The sequence below is a fragment of the Synchiropus splendidus genome, chromosome 19 (genome assembly GCF_027744825.2).
Source record: "Synchiropus splendidus isolate RoL2022-P1 chromosome 19, RoL_Sspl_1.0, whole genome shotgun sequence".
Lineage (NCBI taxonomy): Eukaryota > Metazoa > Chordata > Actinopteri > Syngnathiformes > Callionymidae > Synchiropus > Synchiropus splendidus.
Window position 1 is genome coordinate 7,047,693 of NC_071352.1, and position 22,293 is coordinate 7,069,985.

The 22,293-nt window shown below is 44.1% G+C and overlaps 2 protein-coding genes across 3 annotated transcripts; one reads left to right on the forward strand and one right to left on the reverse strand.

The window, feature by feature from the left end:
- On the forward strand, window positions 1-16,999 carry LOC128751481 (ubiquitin carboxyl-terminal hydrolase 22). Of its 2 annotated transcripts, XM_053852523.1 has the most exons (14): window positions 1-447; window positions 908-940; window positions 7,515-7,647; window positions 8,783-8,896; window positions 8,964-9,065; window positions 9,456-9,622; window positions 10,733-10,892; window positions 11,280-11,385; window positions 12,338-12,496; window positions 13,013-13,139; window positions 13,936-14,027; window positions 14,568-14,630; window positions 15,098-15,247; window positions 15,322-16,999. In XM_053852523.1, exons 1-14 carry the CDS (start codon window positions 328-330, stop codon window positions 15,362-15,364), a joined length of 1,569 nt encoding a protein of 522 aa, XP_053708498.1. In that variant the 5' UTR covers window positions 1-327; the 3' UTR covers window positions 15,365-16,999. The 2 variants fall into 2 exon arrangements, with proteins under 2 accessions (XP_053708498.1, XP_053708499.1); XM_053852524.1 differs by lacking the exon at window positions 908-940 and having other exon boundaries at window positions 15,322-16,998.
- Window positions 17,000-18,481: 1,482 nt separating this feature from the next.
- LOC128751100 (somatostatin receptor type 2-like) lies at window positions 18,482-19,594 on the reverse strand. Its single transcript, XM_053851902.1, has one exon. It carries the CDS (start codon window positions 19,592-19,594, stop codon window positions 18,482-18,484), a length of 1,113 nt encoding a protein of 370 aa, XP_053707877.1.
- Window positions 19,595-22,293: the final 2,699 nt, after the last annotated feature.

The following is a 22,293-nucleotide window of genomic DNA, read 5'->3' on the forward strand; positions in this document are numbered from 1 at the left end:
GTGAAGCAGGAGTTGAGCGCTAGCAGGCTAACTGGAGAAAGAAGGCTAACTTACCGTGATAGTGGAAGTGGAACTGTCAATACAGCTGCGGGAAAGCAATTTTACCGACTTGCTCGCCCGACTTCACGCCAACATATACTGCTTTTTTTAGTGAGTTTCCCAAGACCGCGTTCTCTGATGCTCGAGAACATTTTGGATACTACCACGGTTGTCCCATTTCCAAACGGAAACCATTTCTGGACTGCTAGCTTAGCCAAGTGAATCATCCAGGAGACTTTCTCATTGTCGCCGCCAAAAAACAATTCCAAAGCGAATGTTTGGTCTGTCATGAGTCCGGCCGGGTGCTCCCATGTGAACGGGTACAAGGTGGATAACTGGAAACAAAACCTCCGAGTCATTTACCAATGCTTTGTTTGGAGTGGCACTGCTGAGACCCGGAGACGCAAGGTAAAAAAAAAAAGACAAAAACACTGGAGATCATTCGCTTCTAGTGCTGATAATGTAACACACAGTCAGAAGAGTGTGAATGATGCCCCGCACGAAGCACACAGACGCTGTACTGTCCAGTTTTACTGCTCCCATACTGCAACACTGGAGGGAAGGCTCAGCTGGGGTTGATCGAAATTGCTTTTAATCCATTCACCTGAAAACTTCCACCGTCTAAATACACCAACGCTAACTTAGATTGTCTCTACTAGAAACGGTTGAACCAATGCGAGCTGCATTGTGTTTGCGCACCCTGTTCTTATGTACCTCTATACGTGAAGGGCTTTGATGCTTGGACTTCACATGGTCAGATATGTTTGTGTCTCTATTTACTTCTATACTGATACTTCTGTAGATATCAATGTATCTCTTGTGTGTGTGTGTGTCATACATTTGCTTTTATTTTGTTGTGATAAAATAGGTGCTTCAGGGTGATGCAGGATGGACAGAGCTGGTGAGTTGATGATTATCCTCTCCTCATCTCTTATTGACGTTCTGTAGTAGCTTCAATAAATAACAGCTTCCCAATATTGGTCCTTTCGTGTTAGGTTTATTCATACATGATCTGCAGATGTGCACCATTGCATTGTATGGTGTCAGTTGATATATATATGGGGGCACAATATGATATGCCTTCATTGATCCTCCTTGAGTGAATCCTGAAAGTGACCCAGCAGCACGCAAGGTTAAAAACATTTTTAACAAGCAATATGATCAGCAGCTTGAACAGATGGCCCATAATGCAATTATTAGATGATTCCAATGCAATAGAACATTACAGTGCATTTAAATAATTTTCTGCTGTATTTTTTATGCTACAAAAATGGTTCATATTTGTGTTTTATCCAACTTACCAGCAGTGATACCTGTTTCTTTGCAAGAGTACCGTAGGACAGAGGGGATCTGTTCAGTGAGGCATTCACTTCACTGCTGAATTGTATGGGAAAGGTCATGGCCAGGAAGTAGAATTCCCTTATTTGATGAGTCCTTCTTCTTATCCTTGTATATTGCCATGACTAACAGAACAGCGCTGCTCATTCAGTGTCTGAGCGTATTATCGTTAACAGCAACACCCTTTTCCTATCAAGGACTGCTTGAATTTCAATGAATTGCACTTCACTTTAGCATCTAAAGAGTTTCAAACCATCGAAGGACCAATGCTCTTAAAGTGTGTCTCAACTGATATTGGTTTTCTACATGATCATTTTAAGTGTGTACATTAACACATGGGAGCATAAGGAGACAGTTAAAAGTAAGCTTCCTTGAAAAGACATTTTTTTGGCCTGTATAAATGATGAAAAGATGCACTTAGATGATCAAGTATGCAATTCACAGTTGCTATGGCTCACTGAGGAGCCCATTCATAACAAGGTACTAACCAATATATAACCGTCCTGATAGTCTGTCCGAGGTGTTTATCGTAATTTTTCAGTACTTAAAGGTCATGTTTTTTCATTACTTCGACTAGACCGAACAACACACAGCTTGACTTTGTTTTTCCTGCAGCTTTAAGACCACAGAAATTTAATTGATGTTTTAAACTGTTTCTTGAGACAGTCTCTTTCATGTCATGATACTGCTTGGAATTAGGCTGCATTTTAAATGCTCTATTTGTAAGCCACCTTTTCAGCTAATTAATACTGTAATTGGTAATGAGGGGGTGGGTGGGCTTGGATGAAAGGGGGAAGAGTCATGTGTAGAGAGCAGAGCTGACTGAGGTCCACTTTCTACTTATTTCCCTGAGTTGTCGGTCGATTTATTAAAAGAAAATAGGCACACTGGTTGTTGCTATGATAAAGAGGTTCTGTAGTAAATAATAGAATGTAAGGAATGACGCATATTGCCCCTCCCTCAACATTTAGAAAGCTCAAAGCTTGAGCCCATCCCAGAACGTAGCCAGTTCCTTAGATCAATGGTCCAATCACATCATCTGCTCCCACACTTATCAGTATTCATTTACAGCACTTTGATCCATCCTCCAGCCTCTTCATGAATCCTCTACTTGCTCCTGCTCTGTGCTAGCTCCCACAGACCCACTTCTTTTTTTCACTTAAAATCTTTAGAATAGATTATACAGTCTTATCATTCTGGAAAAAATACAATCTACAAAAATGTCAGTACATATTACAAAATAAAGGATGATTTCCTTTAAGAGGAAAAAAAATCTAAGAAATTTCAGGGTTGATTTGTTTTATGATCCTAATACGTTTTTAATCTTGTAATGCACCCTGCCTCCTGTGCGTGTCCTGTCCTTTCTCCTCCAACTGCCACTTAGACAATACTTAAAGGGTTTGGTGATGTCAGCCTCTGGTTTCTGGCAGTCATCCAGACCTCCTTACTTCTGTGTTGGTGCATTCCGTCTCTCCCGTGACTTTTCAAATGTGTCTTTCAGTGACTCAGACAATAGCCATAATGTGTTGTTCAAACCACTGCAGTCCTTGAAGTCAGTAAAACTATAAGCGTTGTATATTTCTGAAACAGGTAGGATGAGGTTACTTATGTATTCGTAGCACTGACAGATATACAGATATGAATTCCAAACCATGGTATTGTCCTTTCTCCTCTGTCTGTCCCTTGGTCTCCTTTATGTGCGGGGCTCTTTGATTCACTGTGTGTCCTCTTCATGTACCTTTCTCTCGCCCAGAAAAGAATTCTATTCCAGTGCATCTATTGCTGTGTTTGTTCAGTTGTTCCACCGCTTACTAACTGAACCCCAATGTACAGTCCTTTATCCATATCATGAACCAATCTCCAAGAAACAATCGGCGTATTGATCATTGAAGAAAAGACCAGTTTTATAAATGGCAGGTCCTCAAACTGATGGGGTTATAATTGTGTCCTGCAAAGCTGGGGCTTCATTGTTTACCAACATTCGACCTCAGAAAGGCATCATTGTTACCCAGAACTTCTGTTGAGGTTTGGGCCAGTCACTGTGTTTTCTTTGGGACCGCCATCCTTTAGTATCGCCATCTGGCTAATGACCTGTCAGTTCCCCTCTCTGGCTATGCCAAGCCATTGGCCACCAGACAATCAATCTCCTGGCTTGGCACTTCATTATTCAGCATTGTTGCAGCATGGACCCAAGTGCAATCATCTCAGGAGGGGACCTTTATGTATTTCAAACAGGTCTTTGTTTCTGGGAGACGTGTTGACATTACAGAGCAGCAATCCTCGGCTGCCTTTGCATTGAGTTGATTTGGTTATTATTCTGTGCAGTCAGTTACAGATAAAGTCAGTTTGTAACATGAGGGCTGTAGCTCCAAGAGAGCACTGAGCCCTTAGGGGGTGTCCCATGACCAGATCCTTCTAAATGTCTTCGGATGGCGCAGCACTGCGGGCAATTGGGGCGTTAAACAGCATGTTGTCTTTGGTTCAGCTAAACCATCTGTATAGTTTGATGCAAAACAAACATATGACTGACTGCACAGTCTGTTGTCTTTGTGTTGACGCTTGTCGATGTTTGGCTGGTTGGTGGAAGCTGTTTTGGGGATGGAAAAGCATCTGATTTGATCTGGATATTTTAGGGTATAATGAGGATTTCATCTTGATGGGTCATCAAAGAATACAAGTAACATCTGACTTACGTCCACCCGTACTTGCAACCACAGCCAGCAGATGCTTATTTATTTTTTATTCAATGTCTGACACCGCAGCATGTAGCAGCACGGCAACGTGTACAATTATGGCAGCGAGCCTCGCGTACAACAGTTACGGCAGCACAGTATCCCAGCATCTCACTCTCACACAGCGATCTACCACTACAGTAGCACCTATAACCCTCATGTTGGCTGTTTTGAATGGCATTCAACTTGCGTTCCAATTCGACTTACGACCGGTTGGTCGGAAACGATAAGTAAGGCACTGCTGAGACCTGTAAGTCGGATGTTACTTGTATTACTGTATTACTTATACCAGCACATAGTGACATTCATAAGCAGTTTATTTGAATGACATTCAGCTGTTATTACTTGTAATTTGTAATGATCCATACGTTTCATGTTTGCCTAGCTTCCAAGGTGCATTAAAGCTTGTTGAACTATTTTCGTGGGTCATTGTGTTCAGAAAGCAGAGCACTACGATGCAATATTTAAACCATCATGTTCTCCGAACAGACAGGCCCACATAATCATCCTTTTTTTCCCTGACTCTCCAAAAATTACCCATTTACTTGGCAAATAGGAACGTAATGGAAAATGCTTCAAGGTCAAAAATAAAATCTACTTATTTGCTTAATGCATTTCTTGAGCTGTATACTTCACCGGCCCAGTCATCCAAGGAAAGGTATATCAAGTGCGTTGAATCGAGTAGATGAAAGCTGACAACCTGAATCCCCTCTCCGCTCCCCAACTCCACTGCTGGTCATCTGAGACTCCTACTGATCAATAACTGATCTGATGGAACATTAATAGCCATTGTTGAGGAGAGACACCGGACTGCTGACTGCGAGAAATAGATGCCAGTGTCAGGGAGAGCTAAATGCTTGAGATGTGTAGTGATTGATGTTGCTCTTGTTGATGGTGAATATTGGTAACGGCTGCATCGCTGCTTGCATGTAGTTTAATATTGACACAATTAAAATCCATCCTCCTATTCTTCGGAGAGTCCTGATACCCGTGGTGCAGCCGGACCATCGCACCTCATCCGTTCCTTACAACTCCCACACTCGGGAAAACCGTCTGTCTACTCGGCTGTTTCTGCCTTGGATTTGCATTGGTCTGTTTTGTCAGTCCTTTCTCCTCCCACTCCAGCATGGTTTCCTACCATGTCCACCCACTCCCACAGATGAGCAATTCTGGATCCCATTAGCAAGTGATACCCTGGTGAAATGGAATGTGTCTGCTTTTATCATCCCATTAAATGTAAATTGTATTTTTCCAATGGTAAATACAATAGGGTGCGATACAGTAAGCGTTGATTCATCCCGCGAGGGGACTTCAGGTATTGCTGCTCATCTTGCAGTCATGATGTTCTGTTTATCCGTGCTGTGTTTGCGATTGTAAGAGACGGTTTACTTCAGCAACACTAGCATCACACGGATTCAGTAGCATTATGAGGAGCCACGTCCGTGCATTTTGAAAAATATGTAGCCGACTGAGTGGAGGTCATCTGTTCCAGAGAAAGTCCCTGAAAGAAATGGAATGTGCTACCATCCATTAGTTTCATACTGGCTTATTCACTTTTTGTTCGTGGTGTTTTGGTGAACTTGTGTGGAACATATCTGTGCACGGTTGAGTCGACTTGCATCTAATGCTCCTATTATATCAGCTCCAGTTTTTCCTGAATTTTGTCGTGGATATGCTGTTTTTCTCTTTGACTCATTGTGGCACGATTTTTAAAAACATTTTGCTTTCAAATCTGTATGTAAAGGTGTGTATTCTGCAGTCCAGCCTAGTCTTTTTTTTCTTTTATGAGAGGTGTAATTAATGCTGTTGAACATGAATTGTTTAATTGGACACAATGAGTGGGGCCAGCAGGTCGCCTGTAGAGATCACTGAAGCATCTCCGCGGCACTTTGCAATTCAAGCTGTTACAGCCATGTGGCCAGATGGAAGCCACTTTTCTCTAAAGCAATATGAGAGCCTGTCGGACCTTTTCCAAAAAACACACCTGAGAGGGAACAATGAGGGACTGTGTGAGGCAAACGCTTTGTCTTCAGTCTTTGTCAAATTTGGAGAAAAAAAAATAGTGACCTTGCTGTTAACTGTGGAGAGGCTTAACGTCTGCCTTGGTTTCTAAACAACAATGTGGTGTAGGGCTGTTGAGTTTGTGTTTTGGAGGCTTTGGTACTGTGTAGGTTTTTAATATTTAGTTTCACTTCCTTTTACAGAGCGATTTCTTTAGCTATTTGGTGTCTGGTGACCTCAGTCTCAACTTCATTGTCCCTATAACAACTTACAGGGTGTGAAGGGTTTCTCCTCCTCGTCTTGTCATGAGATCATTGCCATATGATCATATGATAGTGATCACTGAATGTGGAAACTGTATCCACAAAACACCACATCCTTGCGTGATAGAGTTCTAAAGATATTATTTAGGATCCGAATTGTGTGTGTATTCAGTGTCAGCTGCTAGTCTCTAATCAGTTTCAAATATTTGTTTGTTTTTGTTGTGTCTTCTGTGTCTAACATTTATAGCAATGTTCCTTTGTCAACGACTTATGTTTAATGTCACCTCTTTATGCAACTGCCTCAACTTCTGTTGAGTTGTGTAGTGTTCAGTCAGACAGTTTGGTGGTGTGAATAATCTGAGGTATCATTTTCTTTAGTGTTTAATGTCGCTTTTATTGATTTATTTTATAGTGTTCATTGTTGTTTTACACTCTATGGTTTTGACAAGGTGACTTTATGTGAGACACTGTTCTTCTAAGGACACGATTAAATAATCTGATCTCATTAAACATTTTAATGTTCGATCCATTGTGATCAAATTGAAGTTGAATCCGTACACATGAGCTGGGAGTGCTGTCATGTTCCAAACTCTTTGCTGCAGTGCACTGATCAATATTTTGTGTTCTTCTATCCTGGGGCTTTTTTTATTTTTATATTCTTTCCATCAGCACAATCTCCTTTACTCTCCGTCATCATGGATGTTTTGGTCATGACATCACATTGTCTAATGTACCGCACCAAGAAATGTTCCCGGTGAATTGAAAGTTTATTATTAATCTGTTATTTGCTTCAGTCATTTTGCTTTATGTTAAATTATTGCTGCAATGTAGTAATTTTTCTGATTCAATAGCTTTACGACACCTTATTTAATAGGCTGTTATGGTTAACTGCATTTACAGCAGTATTTTGATCTTAAGTTTAGTTGCCTTTAATCCACTCTTCTGGCTTCTGAAGAGGATTTTTAAACCTGAAAAATGAGCTGGAGAATCTCCATTCTAAAAAAGGGCCTGTGATGTGATGTACATTACAGCTAACTTGTCCTGTCACAGAAAACTGTCTCTGCTGCTCCTGCTAAAGCTCACTTCCCTTCCCCACATCTCCACTGAAGCCCCATGTCTGCCTTGTGTCTTCTCTCTCCAGGCCAAGTCGTGCATTTGTCACATGTGTGGTGCCCACCTGAACCGACTCCATTCCTGCCTCTACTGCGTGTTTTTCGGCTGCTTTACCAAGAAACACATCCACGAGCACGCAAAAAACAAAAGACACAATCTAGGTAAGACCTCTTTGATATCCAAGGCGAGCATCATCAACCACCAAATGTTTTTTTTCCCTCTATGTCTCTGCCCTCAGTGAAATCCTTCCCACAGTTCAGTCATCAGACATTCACATGCACGGACACACTGCAGGCTCAGCTATAATCACTTAAAGCTTTACTGTGGGCAACTTTCCTCTTTAAGCAGACTATACTCCATATAACTGCTTGGCTCACTATTCTGCTCCACCGTCACAGATTTATTCACATTTGTGGGGTCACTGTTGAGTGAATGCTATTTTGAATTTTCGCAGAAAGCACTCCAGTCATTGGCATAAAACGTGAAGCGGGTCCAGACCCTGGACACGATTCAGTCTACATTACAAAAGGGCTGGATGATTTAATATGAATGCTTCCTCAAGTTGTCATTCATGGCAGTGGGAAATAATGCGATTTTTTTTTTTTTTTTTTTATGTCTAAATTATTTTTTGTTTATTTAATGTGTTTATATTACAAATAAATATTGTCACCAAACCGAGGATTTCCACGGTAAAGGTCAGGTTTAAACGATAGCAGCAAGGAGCGCCGTTGGATGGTTTCTGTTTCTAATTGATGAAATGTATTCAGAACCGTTTGTTTACCCACCTACGCCTCTAGAGCTGGACCACCGTGTTAATTAGCTTGGAGCTTTCCACTGGAGCCTCTCTGACATTGACACTGTGTTCTTCTCCACCTGTAATCAAATGACTTCAAACTCCTGAGACTGAGTGATGGCAGGCTCGCTTTTAACAAATCCGTCCGTATCTCATTCAGCCTTTTGTAATACTGATGATCCACACTCCCTAGTTGGATCAGCATTCATCCTTTTGTGTCGGGCACTTCCTCACGTCCTCTATTAGCTACCGTTCAAGCCCACATAGCTACATTTGAAGTGCAACGTACTACTTTTAGCATTCCTTGTTAGCGCACCGCCATATAGCACATATCACCAAATCATCGCTGTAAGCTAAAAATAGGTTGTCAAGGCAACAGAGATGTGCTATTGTTGCCTTGGAGTTTTGAAATGGAAAAAACATGGTTTGTTTGTGAGAAGCAGTGCAGCAACTTAAAGGATTGAAAATAAAGCATTTGTTGTTTTTGTGTTTCCTTCTTCTAGCAATAGACCTGTTGTACGGGGGAATATATTGTTTTGTTTGTCAAGACTACATTTACGACAAAGACATGGAGCAGATCGCCAAAGAAGAACAGAGAAAAGCCTGGAAATTACAAGGTGCCGTATCATTGCTTTTAGTGACAGTCCGACGACAGCGCTCTGACCTTTCTGTTAACGTCCACAGGTATAGGGGAGAAATACACGACGTGGGAGCCAACCAAGAGGGAGCTTGAGTTGCTACGACACAATCCAAAGCGGAGGAAAATCACTACGAACTGTACAATTGGTTAGAAGCTTTTCTGAATATATGGTGCTTGAACTTCGCCCCCATTTAGGCTTGGGTGTTGATGACCTCAGACATGGGTGTATCACGCCGATCAGACAGCCCCAGAATTCTAGAGTGGACAGTCTCACGTATCTCGCTGCAGCATGTGGCTTTGTGAATTATATTCTTGTTTGAGATTTTTCCAGCCTCACTGTGCTGACCACTTTCTAATGCTGTCTTCCAAATCCTCGGTGCCTTAGATCGGAGCGGACCACTAGCTAAGTTTTACCCATCAGCTGTTGCTACTCACTTGATACAATTTGATCACATCTTTGGGTGTTTTTTGCCAAAAAATTCCAAATACCTGTTCCAGAATCTCACGTTTATTTTCTTTTGTTTTTTTCCCCGCAGGTTTACGAGGGTTAATAAACCTGGGCAACACGTGTTTCATGAACTGCATTGTCCAGGCCCTCACACACACGCCGCTGCTGCGAGACTTCTTTCTCTCCGACAGGCACAAGTGTGAGATGCAATCAAACTCCTGTCTGGTGTGTGAGATGTCGCAGCTCTTTCAGGAGGTATGACGCACCGTTCTTTTCATGTTACTGAATCTCTGCATCTGAATGTACCGGAAATGCTGATATCTGAATTAGCATCTGATTGTAAGGGAGGAACATAGGAACAGTAGCAACAATGGCCTCCTCTGGAGCTTGCATTTCAATGGTGGTGCCGCCGTGTTTGACCGCTTGCATTCTAAAGGGTCACAGAAAAGGGGGCAGTGGTGCAGTTCTTCAGATTTTTGTGAAAATAAAGGTGATATTTTGGTCAAAACAGCCAGTAAAAAGGCTGTACACAAGCCCCTGCAGAGGTATGAGTCACCGTCACTTGATTCTGCTGTGTATTTCAAGGTAACACAGAGAGACCACACCTGACTTGATGTTTGAAATGGTTGGCGTAGTCGCTATTTAATAGCGTCAAACGGTTCTTGCAAAGACTCCCACGCTGTCTTGCACCCTCCCGCCTCCCTGTATACATCCATAAATACATGTGGCCAACAGATTGCAAGTGATGCAATAATGGTTTCAGTCAGCACCGGGCGCCTTTCCTCAGCGAACACACGCACACACTCTGCATCCGTCACCTGAATGGTTCATTGACATGGTGCGTGGAGCAGGTAATCGCTCAGTGCCGTCACCTCGGGAGAGAGACATCGATCGAGCTGCATCTGTGACAGATGACTCGGGGACAGTCAAGCCAGGCAAATTAGTCGTTAAAAATACATCGCCTTCTAAACAGTTTGATCTCTCTGACACCGTTCAAAACGCCTCATGATCAAATGCTGCCTAGACTTCAAATACCCACATGTGATCCTTTATTTGTGTAAATGAGCGCAGCATCTTTTCATTTGACTGTCGCCTTTCATTTGCTGGAAGCTGACCTTGTCAGATTTAAAAACCGGGCGTCAGCACCCCCATGTTTTTCACACAGAATACAGGTTGAATTAGATCTTGTTGGAAACTACTTATGATATTCTGTCACACATTTTGATTTGTAATTTCACCAGCAGTGATGAGTGAAGTTGAAGCTCGTGCCCTGCAAGAGTATTTTCAAAGGGACACCATTACACTGCTCACTGAGAAACTACACCTCCGTCATTTCACTAAGTGACTTCTCTCATCTCTTATTAGTTTTACTCGGGACACCGATCGCCTCACATTCCCTTCCGGCTGCTGCACCTGGTCTGGACTCACGCCCGTCACCTCGCCGGCTACGAGCAGCAAGACGCCCACGAGTTCCTCATCGCAGCGCTGGACGTTTTGCACAGACACTGCAAAGGAGACACCATTAGTAAGTCGCGCCAGAAGCTTTCACGGGCATGTTTAGAGTCCAATTTGATTCAAATTTATGGTGAAAAGAAAGGTTGTTTTAGGTGAATTCACACATCAAATCAATTCACAATTGGAGTCCTGGGCCACTGGACACAAACTGGAGGAGACTGACAATGGCCTGCACTAAGGGAACTGTAGGCGAGCACTGGAGAGAATGTCAATGGGCCTGACTGCGGTGTAGCGATGGGATGTCAGTAAGGCTTGCTATGATTGAGCGCTAAAGATTCCAGCCTGTATAGCGCTGAAGAGATTTATACGTCAGGGGAATTGTAAAGCAGGAGGTCAGGTCCTCGAGGCACGTCAAAGCAGTCCCTGTGTTTATACTCCCTCTGCTGTGTGTTCGCAGGAGACGACAACGGGAAGAAGGCAAACAATCCAAACCACTGCAACTGCATTATTGACCAAATCTTCACAGGGGGCCTGCAATCCGACGTGACTTGTCAAGTCTGCCAGTAAGAGTCTTTGTCTCTGTCAGGACTGTGAAGGGCCAGTCAGGGATGTGATGTTTTCTGATCTATGTGTGTTAATATATTCTATCTGTGCCATGTTCTGTGCCGTATGTCACCTTGGTATCTGTCAATGTAGATGGCTTCATAGCCATGGGTTTCCCTTTAAATTTGTTATGGTTGTGAGTTTTGAAGCTGTTTTTGGAAATCAATGATGTCGGGGGTTTTGAAATTAAGCCGGGGAAAAGACCGGTCATTCACGGAAGAGTCCCCCGTTGGCAACAGCAGCGAAGGGGTGCGATTGTAGGGGGTTTGTCTAGACGGCGCACCACCTTCCCACCCCCCCAAAGGCCTGTCCTGCCACATTAGCTGTAGCGTGCCGCATTCAACTGCAAAGTGCCTCACCATTTGGAAGGTGCTGTTTCCACTAAATTGTTCAATGTTGTGACTAATATTCAGAATAGGCCTAACTAGGATTCATAATTCTAAAATAGTACTACTAAATTTGCAGGACTTTTGGTTCACGCTTCCAACGCTCCTGTATTTCCATTTTTTTTTCGCCTTATCTTTCAGTTCATTTGCGCAATAAATGTCCTGATCCTGAACCCGTTTTGTTTTACGTCGCCCCCTCTGGTGCTTGTGGGCATTGCAGCAACATGACTCATCTGATCAACAAGAGATCATATGCAGAGGCACAATCTCTTTGCAGAGGCAGCATATTGAACATATGACCTGTTTACTCAACCACAGTCTGGAAACCTTATTTCCACTCGAGGAGAATCCTGGAGATTTCATGCGAAACCGTGTCCTCAGGCTTAAAGAAGGGAGAAAGGGATTTGACAATGGCGTAGATGAGGGTTCCGTCATCTGCGTTTCTGTTTGTTTCATCATACGTGACGCACATTCTTCAATTAGTTGCGGTGTAAATAAAGATGGCGTCCCGCGTTCTTGTCTGCAGCGGTGTTTCCACGACGATAGATCCTTTCTGGGACATCAGCCTTGACTTGCCAGGTTCGTCCACGCCCTTCTGGCCTCTCAGTCCTGGAGGAGACGGCGGCACGGTGAACGGGGAAAGTCACCTGTCGGGGTCCACGACGCTCACAGACTGTCTACGCAGGTATAGTTTTAACATTTTATCTTCAAACTGAAGCAGGGATTTGAGCTTGCGCTCGCGACATTGCTATCGAGCTGGTCACCTTGTCTTCCACTCACACCTGTGGCACCCGCTCAGCTGCTATATCTCCTCTCCAACTATAATCACTTTGTCAGAGCAGGAGTGACCTCTCATATCTCCTGCTGCCGATTCAGTTTGGCAATTTATTTTCCTCCTCCTTATCTTATACCACTCGCCTCCCTGTCCACTTAATTCCTCTCCCCTGTGCCCTCACATCCATCTCATCCTCCCCCTCTTGTTCACTCACCTCCTTGCGTTTTACTGCAGCTCCTCACACACCCCTATATTCTGCAGATATTCTCTTAAAGGAGCAGAACTGGTTGCAGCTGTTGCCATGGTGACGGAAGCGTTAGCAACACTGGCATAGCTCAAATGAATATATCGCTCTGATGATTTTTTTTTTCCAACTCGCCTTGTCTCACTCTTCCATTTTTGCATTTTCCTCCCCATTTCCCGCAGGTTTACACGGCCTGAGCATCTAGGAAGCAGTGCCAAAATCAAGTGTGGTGGTTGCCATAGTTACCAGGAGTCCACTAAACAGCTGACAATGAAGAAGCTCCCCATTGTAGCGTGTTTCCATCTCAAGGTGAGTCAGTGATCGACTATTTTTTTCTGCCTTCTGTCCCACGTTGGGACGAGCCTGCCTGAAGTTTTCCCCTCCTTCAGTCATCGATTAGTAGAACCATGCAGGAAGACCCAACCCTTTCCTCGGCCAGCGCCGTGTTTAGCCTTCATTCAGTGAGTTTTGAAACATCCTGCAACCGTGGATGAATTATTCACTCTGATAAATATTTAATCCGCTTCGCAGCAGGAGACACAACATGACTGTCCGTCTGTGAATCACTCTTTCTTTAACCGGAATTCAAACTGAATTATGCATTTTAGGTTTATTGGTTTTCATAGAGGAGCTTGATAAGATAATAAAAGAGTCAAACGTCCTGTTTGATTTGGGTCGCCTGGTTAAGATGTGCTGAATGATGCATTTAACCATGTATTAATGCGCCACGCCCACATTTATATCCTGAGCTCTTGATCAAGGCAGATCACAGTTCAGTCCAGACAGCAGTGAGCAGGTATGTTGACTGTGTTGCTGATCTGTGGCCCCCACACTGTGAGGCTCCCTCCTACCGGGTCCCAGAGTAGCTGTGGTTTTAATAACTCCTGCTGATGTTTTATTTACTCTACTGTCTGAGACAAGAGTCATCCATTAATGCTGTGTTGACCAAAACGCCATCGGAAGAGTCGTGTGTTTTATATGTGTGTGATGCCTTAATGCTGATTTGTAACCCCCCCGCCCCACCTCCCTCTTTGCTCTCCCTCTGAATCTCTTTTGGCATGCTGCTTTCCGCCCCTCCCCCTCATGTTTCCCCGTGTGTCTCCAGCGGTTCGAGCACTCCGCCAAACTGAGGCGGAAGATTACGACGTACGTTTCCTTCCCCTTAGAGTTGGACATGACCCCCTTCATGGCTTCCAGGTGAGACCCCAGTGACCCACGGACATGACAACAAAAGAGTGTTTCTATTTTTACACCCGCAACCATTCAATTTCCAATCTGTTTCAAACTGCACGTGAGGTTAAGAGCTTTGCATCCTGTTTTTTTCCTATTTAAAATAGTATAAATTATTTTCCAAATCCAGTCACTCCTGGATCAAATAAGGGCTGCGATCCTGTTGTCATTCACTGTCTGCCATTGTTTTCCTCTCCTGACTGCAGCTGACGCTTCACAAATGTTTTTAACTCCTTGTGTTGTTGAGCTGGAGACTGCACCGCCACACCCTCAATCGATGCTATTTTCTGAAAACATGTCAATTTGACGTCAGGAACAGTCACATCACGGTTCCCTCTCGCGTTTCCATTCATTTTATTACCAGCTTAATTAGGTATGAATCGGTGTCAGTGGAGCACACAGCTGTAGTCGAGCCCCACCCGCCTTTATCGTCCATTCATGTTTGTGACGAGGCGTGAAACAGTGCAACACTGCCACCTAGTGACTGGTTCGATTCGTGTTTTGCAGTAAAGAGAGCAGAATGAACGGGCAATACCAGCAGGCGGTGGACGTGTTGAACAACGACAATAAGTAAGTAGCACCGCAGATGCATGGGTTTAGTCGTCGGTGCTTGAGTTTGATGTATTTATGAACTTTTATTGAATGCAATTCTCATCTCAAGTTTTCACTGGACATGTTCTTTTATTTGTATGTATTCATTTGTTTGTTTTTTAACTATTGTTATGTATTATTCATTTCATTTTTTGTATTTAAACACCTAATCTTTACTGTTGAATCGAAGCCAAGGTCACGTTTTTGAATAAAAATGTAGTCGTGATTGAGGATTGTCGACTGTTCATGCAATCCGTTCTTTTACTGTTTGTTTTGTGTGATCTTTCTTGCTTTACCTGGCGCTTTTCAGGGGGCTTATTCAAGCACTTTTTTTTTTTTTGAGCCACTGCAGGGTGATGTGAACACCTCAAACTCACCCTCTTCTTTGTCGAAATAGAAGAGTTGAAACGTCTCGCCTGACCAAAGCCCCTCCTTTCTGCGTTCAGATACGCCTTGTTTGCTGTGGTTAACCATCAAGGCACGTTAGAAAGCGGTCACTACACCAGCTTCATCCGCCAGCACAAGGACCAGTGGTTCAAATGCGACGACGCCATCATCACCAAGGCCAGCATTAAGGATGTACTTGACAGTGAAGGGTGAGAAACTCGCCTCGCCTCGCCCCGCGTGCTGTGGCGGCTCCATGCGTGACGCTTGTCGCCTTCTCTTTCAGGTATCTCTTATTCTACCATAAACAATTCCTGGAGTACGAATAGACTCGTGAGGACAGTTGGAAAGACACAAACCTACCTGAGACTTGACCAGTCTGCGTGTGCGTCTCTGGAGCCACGTGTGTGTGAAACCATGGAAAAGAGAAGAAGCACTGAGCCACTCGTGGGCAACTACTTGATTCAACTGATCCAGGGAGGTCGATCTGAAGAAAGACCCCTCTGTCTACAGCTCCCCCTACTGCACGGATGGAGAATAGGCGCAATATCAACCGGGCACATTTGATTCAGTATTTTGTTCTTAATTCTCTCCCGTGGTGCTCTCGTCGATGGAGACCAGCGTGTCATACATGTGCGTGACACACAGCAAAAAAAAAAAAAAAATAGAAAAAGAAAAAAAATTGATGTATTATGGCAGGAAACCTTTGAAGGTATTGATCACTTTCTTATCATTTGGGTCTACGAGAGAGCGAATGTGGAAGAGCTGGAAGATGCTGCCTTTGCCACTGGCGCTGCCATGGAAACAGATTCGGACCCTCATGTTTTATTTTTTACTGTGTCGATTGTTTTATGTTGAAGTCCAGCTGAGGGCAGGGAATATCTATTTTTTTAGCACCTAATTGTTTTTTTTGGGTTTATCGATTATTTGTCTTTTTTTAAGAAAAAAAAATCTATATATCTATATTATCAGTGCAGTCGTTCGTCCCTCACTGTCCTGGTACTGGAACTGTCTTGTGGAGTTGTTCAATGACGGTGCTGATTAAATGGCCTGGCCTTCGCTGTACATGTGGAGCTTCGGTTGTCATGTGGCAATCTGACGGGGAAACGCTGGTCAATTCAACATCCCTGCATGTAACTTTAGTCACTTTTTAATATGCAAACGCCCCTAGCAACCGGCGTAGAGACGAGGACGCTGATCTGAGCTGTGCTCTTCACGAACCCTGGCATTGCCACTACAGATGGAATAATGTCTTCGCCATGGCAACCGCTGGTGTCGTGCACGGCCCCCCTCTCTGCAGTGCAGTAAACGCATCGCTTCAATCCGTCAGATAATGCACAGAGAAGGCGTTTCCTTCTCCGATTTTACCAAGATGCCACATACAAACCTTGTAGGCCCCCGGGTTGTAACTCAAACGTGCATATGTGTAACGGTTTGTTGAAGATCCACAGTTGGAGAGCAACTATGGGATTCAGAATCGGTGGAAGTTGAGACCACAGAAGGGCATTCAGGGACGTGGCTGAAGTGAGGAAGAGAAGAGCCTCATATTCTGTCTCAGCAATTAAACTCAGAACACAACTGGACTGTCTTTGCATGGTCTTTTCTCTCCACTCTCATGACAGGAAGTCTCTGGATCCTGCATTTTTTTCCTGTGACGGAGCTGTAGAATACGAGGAAGTGTTAGGAGTGAAGTGAAAAGCGACTCTACCCGAAATTCAAAACGCATTGTCACGTACTGATTTTCTTGGCCAACACTGACTCCTAATGGCGGACTATAGTAGTGCATCATAAACATTTCTTCTCAGCCAGTCAATATCATGCAAATATTGATGATTACGTTTAAGAAAGATGAAAATGTTTTTCAAAATACACAAAACGGCATTCACAACAATTACATTTATTGATATTTATAACAAAGAATAGTGATGAGGAGGATTTAATCCGAGTTACAATAAATAAACCTTTCCTCAAATGTAATCGCAACGGAACAAAAAAGATCTCAGCACTTGAGGTTCCTTGAAGTCGTAATTGAAATGTTTAATCACAGTACATCATTCAACAATCGTTAAACTGTCACGAGTATTGACTTTTAAACCCGTTGTGTTCGCTCAGTTACGCACAAGCATGACTTTAAGTTACATCTTCCACTTGAAGACAGACGAGCGGCAACAGCACTGAACGCCACTGTTTCCATGGAGATAAGACTCAAGAAGCACTGGACAAGAGCCTTGTGTTTAAGTTGTGCGACGGCGCTCCGAGACTGCAGCGTGCAAAAGCAGATGTGTGTTCGCGCATGCGTGTCAGCAAAAGCCGCTGTAACTTTGACAGGCAACTTTGAATTGAATTCCCATCGGAAGTTCGCAGTTTAGCCCTTCTCAAATGTAAGCCAGAAAAACAAAGCGTTGTATCATCTCGTCGTCTTCGTAGCTGCCTTCATTCATCACATCTGTACGTTTTGACCTTCGAACTTGGTCAAGTATTGTTACTGCACAGACGTCACAAGATTCCTGTAAAATTCGTCCCACGCTGAAGATCAATGCTGTCCAGTTAAAATCCTTGGCTATGGTCATAAATAGCAACTAACTCCATCTTCTGCCTCAGTCCTGTCCCAGCTCCACGGGACAGATGGCAGCAACACTGAATAGGACCAAGGTAGGTTCCAATTCTCAGCCAAAATACTCTCCAAAATGATGGTTCGCCAGGCGTCACAGGTCAGAGGTTCTCGAGTGGGTGTTAGTTTTACTTTAATCCATGTGTAACTACATGCTTGTCATTTCTGGGTAATGGTGTTGACCCTCTTCGTCCTCTTGCAGGTGAATTCTTCCATAAATCTCTCTTACAAGACACACTGAAATTATTTTCAAAGTTGACTCACATCCACCTCTGACATCTCTGATATCATTAAAAAACTATTCCTCTTTTCTGCCATTATTTATTTTTCAGACCACAGAGAGCCTGTAAGAACATGGAAGAGCTACGTACTGCAGGTTTGCAGACCTGTTTTGTTTCTTAAGCAAATACCGTTCAACTTCCACATATCACATATTCACAGGGGGATGGGAGCCATCGCAGCGATGTCCAGAATCTCAATATTCAGAAAACCAGCTGAATAAATACTCTTGGGTCACTAACATACAGATATAGAAGAAAGTATTTACAGAGTTATTATACAGAAGGTCGGATGACTTTGTACTCAAGCTCATGGTGTTTTGATTGACAATGTTGATGGAAATAGCGTCAAGGACGAAAGGCGTGTGAATAAACCTCTTGACCATTTCTCGTTCCTTTAGGCAGTGAGGTAGAGCATCATGGAAATCAAGTTGAGAAGATCGGATGATGATTTAGAGGTTTCACAAAGGTTTGAGACATTTTTCATCCAAATGTTCATCTTTTGAGGGTCCAATCTTCAGACGGTTATCCTGCTCAAATCCTCCATCAACATCCCTTCAGATGCTGGTCTGCAGGTCACCGTTCAGCAGAGTACTCTGGGTCTCCGTGGGGTCGTTCATCATGCGAGTCCGGTCGTGTCGACTGTCGCTACGGTCCGCCTCGTCCAAGCCACCTACTTTCTGCAGACACAGGACGTTCTGGAAGCTCTTCTTGAAGTTCTCCGACAGGAAGGCGTAGAGGATGGGGTTGGCGCAGCTGTTGGCGTAACCCAGGACCACCACAAAGGCAAAGGTGCTTCTGAGGAAAGGCGTGGTGCTGATGGTGCCCGTCACGGAGGTGACATTGAAGATGTAGAAAGGCAGCCAGCAGAAGACGAACACCGCCACCACGATGGACACCATCCGAGTGACCTTCTTCTCGGACCGCTTCCTCTTGGAGGAGCCGACGCGGATCCCCGAGGACTTGACTTTGATGATGATGAACAGGTAGCACAGACATATCACGACCAGCGGCAGGAAGAAGCCCAGGATGAAGGTGTAGAACATGAAGGCGGTGTAGTAGGCCTCCTCAGGCTCGGGCCACACGATAGTGCAGAAGAAGACGTCGTGTTTGGTGATGATGCCGCTGTAGATGACGATGGGCAGGTTGACCAGCAGCGACACACACCACACCGCCATGTTGATGGTCTTTGCCATGCGGGGTTTCCGCCACTTGGTGGATTTTATCGGATGCACCACAGCAAGGTATCGGTCGATGCTCATGACCATCAGGCAGAATATGGACGTGAACTGATTCAGCGAGTCGACCGTCATCACCACGCGGCACAGCACCGGACCGAAGGGCCAGTGGACCAGCGCCAACTGGATGGCAATGAACGGCAGCCCAAGCATGAAGAGCACGTCGGCCACCGCCAGGTTTAGGATGTAAATGTTGGTGACGGTCTTCATTTTGGCATAGCGCAGGATCACGTAGATGACCAGCGCGTTACCGGAGAGTCCCACCGTGCAGACCAGGAAGTAGATGCAGGTGATGACGATGGTGCTGGTGCCGTGGTAGCTGTGGTCTGTGTTGTTCCTGACCGGGTCGGACTCATTGCTGGGCAGGAAACTGTCGTATATCAGGTGGTCGGACAGGTTCGGAGGGGACGACGGGAAGATCCAGGAGTCCATGATACCTCGCTGACTGACAGCCTCACCTGCAGCAAAATGGAAGTCAAGAGAGGGACATACTGCCGCAGCACTAAAAACAAACCCATAAAACCCAAGGATTCACTGGCAACATTGCACCAACCTGATGGTTTAAACAGCATCTGTTTAGTTACACGTTTCAAATGGTTCCTATGTGGGCGGGAGTCATTGACGAAGCACCCACTGGCAGCACCGTAAATCAGCGCCTTTGATTTACTCGTCTGCTCCACCCAGCTCCTAAAAACATGCCCCTCCTCTGGGCCCTATCCTTCTGTTTAAAGTGATTGAATATAAAGAGTTATGATTAACACTGCGCCTTTCGTACGGAGGGAACCTCGGAAGACTGTATCCGTGAACGTATCAGGTTCAGGTGCCTAAATAACTTGTTCATGCCACTGCATCATCAGTAATGATGGAACGAGTCAGTTCACAGGGACACAATATGAAACTATCAAGGGTGAGATTTTATTTTTTTTTTTAATCGAATTAATCAATTAATTAATCGCGATTAATCGCTTTTTAAAAAACGTTTGATAGCATAATGATTTACTATAAGTTGAAGCAGTTCACATTCAGGAAGTATAAACAACAGGGTGTATCACTCCAGGGATGAGCGAACTGCTACAATCAAGTTTTTTAAACTGTAATCTTCAGTCCAAGAGCTCAATCTCATCTCCCCCTTCTGGTTATGACATAACATTGTATCAATTGCAAAAAATGAGGCAATTATTCTGCATTATTTGCATCCATTTTTTTTGTAATAAATGAGTCCCAGTCCTAGTAAATGAATAAATATTACCTAGTAAATACTTTTTTTTATCAGATGATAGCTTCAAGTCATCATCTGCCAGGGTTGAAAACTGCTCGACAGCATCAGCAAAAATTTCCCAGTATCTTATTTGTTCTCAGTAGTCTTAACAGGACCCAAGGGGGTGATGAGTTGCCTCCATTTTTCCTACCAACCAACTGAATAAATGCTCTTGGGTCACTTACGTACAGATGTAGAAGAAACTATTGACAGTGTTGTTATGCAGAAGGTTGGATGACTTTGTACTCCAGATCATGGCGTTTTGCTCAGTGCTGGAATGACCACATGAGAATCCATCAACGGTTTCCTCCATCAACAAAATAGAAGCTTATCTTCAAAGTGTTATGCATTTCATCTCGGTGCCATTTTGGTTTCCTATCTTGAACGCCATTAGGGTCTCTTTGCAGGGCGAACATTAAAATGACAATATCACAAAAAAGGATCCAGTCGCCATCTTGCTTTTGATCTGGACATAACACAGGAAGTAGCCCTCACCAGCCAACACTTTCTGTGGAGAGCATGGAGGTTTGAATTTCTCCTGGGATGTTGCTCAGGGGCGACCAGGAGAAAACAAATGGCTCACTGACCCATCAATTCCCCTTCATTGCTGGCTGTGTTGGACTCCATCCCTCAGCTTGTTATCAACATCTCCCACAGACTGTCTCAACGCTTCGTAGCGCGGCTGTTCCTGACAGTAACAACTCCGCAGGCTTGTCAGCTGACCCATCTGGACCTCCTCGCTCCGTCAGTGACTGGGTCACTCGCTCAGTCTTCACCCTCAACAGAGACAAAGCTCCACCGGAATAAACGCGAGGAAAACCTCCATCAGGATCACGTTCTTTCATCACTTTTTCACCTCCAGACGAATCGATCAGGAATTTAATGAAGCCGTAATCTCACGGCTGTGCTTGATCATTCCATTTGGACTTTCATTATTTCCCAGACTTCTTTAGACTCCGTCATTGATTTTCACTCCCAAACTTCCGACCCTGCTGTATTGACAGACGGTGGGTGGGGAGGGGTCTCTCATAGCGCCTCAAACCAGACCTTTATTTGGTGTTTATTTTTCAGGTGGACATTGCTGCCGAGGGAAATCACTTGTATACCCTGCAGATGCAATATTTCCCCTGGGCTGGTCTCACCCTCTCTGTGACGCGCTCCACTCAAATCCACGCTGACACTTTTCTCCATTTATAAGGGGGCGGGAACGTCCCAGTAAATGAACCCCAGCCTAAGTAATTGAATGACGGGGAATCACTGCTCTGCCAATAGATACACTCAGTCAAATTGAAGAGTAGGATTCCGACCAACTTGGTGCCAAAAACACAGCCGCCATTGACTTTCTGGCAGGTTTGAACTTTCAAAGCATCACGTTGATCAATACTTTGACCGCAGGATCAAGCAAACAGTTATATATTCAGTGTTGACAAACAAAGATCTCGTATCATCTTTGCTCCTTATATTCCAGACACAGATGCTATGCACAATAAGGCTGCCTCGATTTTAGGATTTAAACTTACAATTTAACCAATATATTGGGTCAAATAGCCGGTGATTTTTGATAGATAAAATGCAAAGAAGGTGGTCATAAATATAAAAGCAGAAACTGTTTTCTTAAATTTAAGATTAAAGTTAAAGCATGAAGAAGTCTTACCTTGAATAAATATTCCGAGTGCAACTTAGTTTTCCTGGCGGTTCTTCATCTGAGAGCGAGTATTTATCCACTCTGTATGAGCAGCAGTGGAGTCTGCAGAAAGTAGGAACAGTGTGAGCCTCTTGTCTGCTGAGGAGCGAGTGAGATGCTGGAGAGAGCAGAGGAGGTGGAGGCTCCAGCAGCGATGCAGCTCATTTAAATAGAGACCACGCGCTCTTC

Excerpts from the sequence above, each read along its gene's own strand:
- LOC128751481 (XM_053852523.1), top strand. The coding sequence starts at position 328 with ATGAGTCCGGCCGGGTGCTCCCATGTGAACGGGTACAAGGTGGATAAC. Across the intron at positions 9,623-10,732 it reads TGTCGCAGCTCTTTCAGGAG|TTTTACTCGGGACACCGATC; the intron begins GTATGACGCACC and ends ATCTCTTATTAG. Across the intron at positions 14,028-14,567 it reads ACCCCCTTCATGGCTTCCAG|TAAAGAGAGCAGAATGAACG; the intron begins GTGAGACCCCAG and ends CGTGTTTTGCAG.
- LOC128751100 (XM_053851902.1), bottom strand. The coding sequence starts at position 19,594 with ATGGACTCCTGGATCTTCCCGTCGTCCCCTCCGAACCTGTCCGACCAC.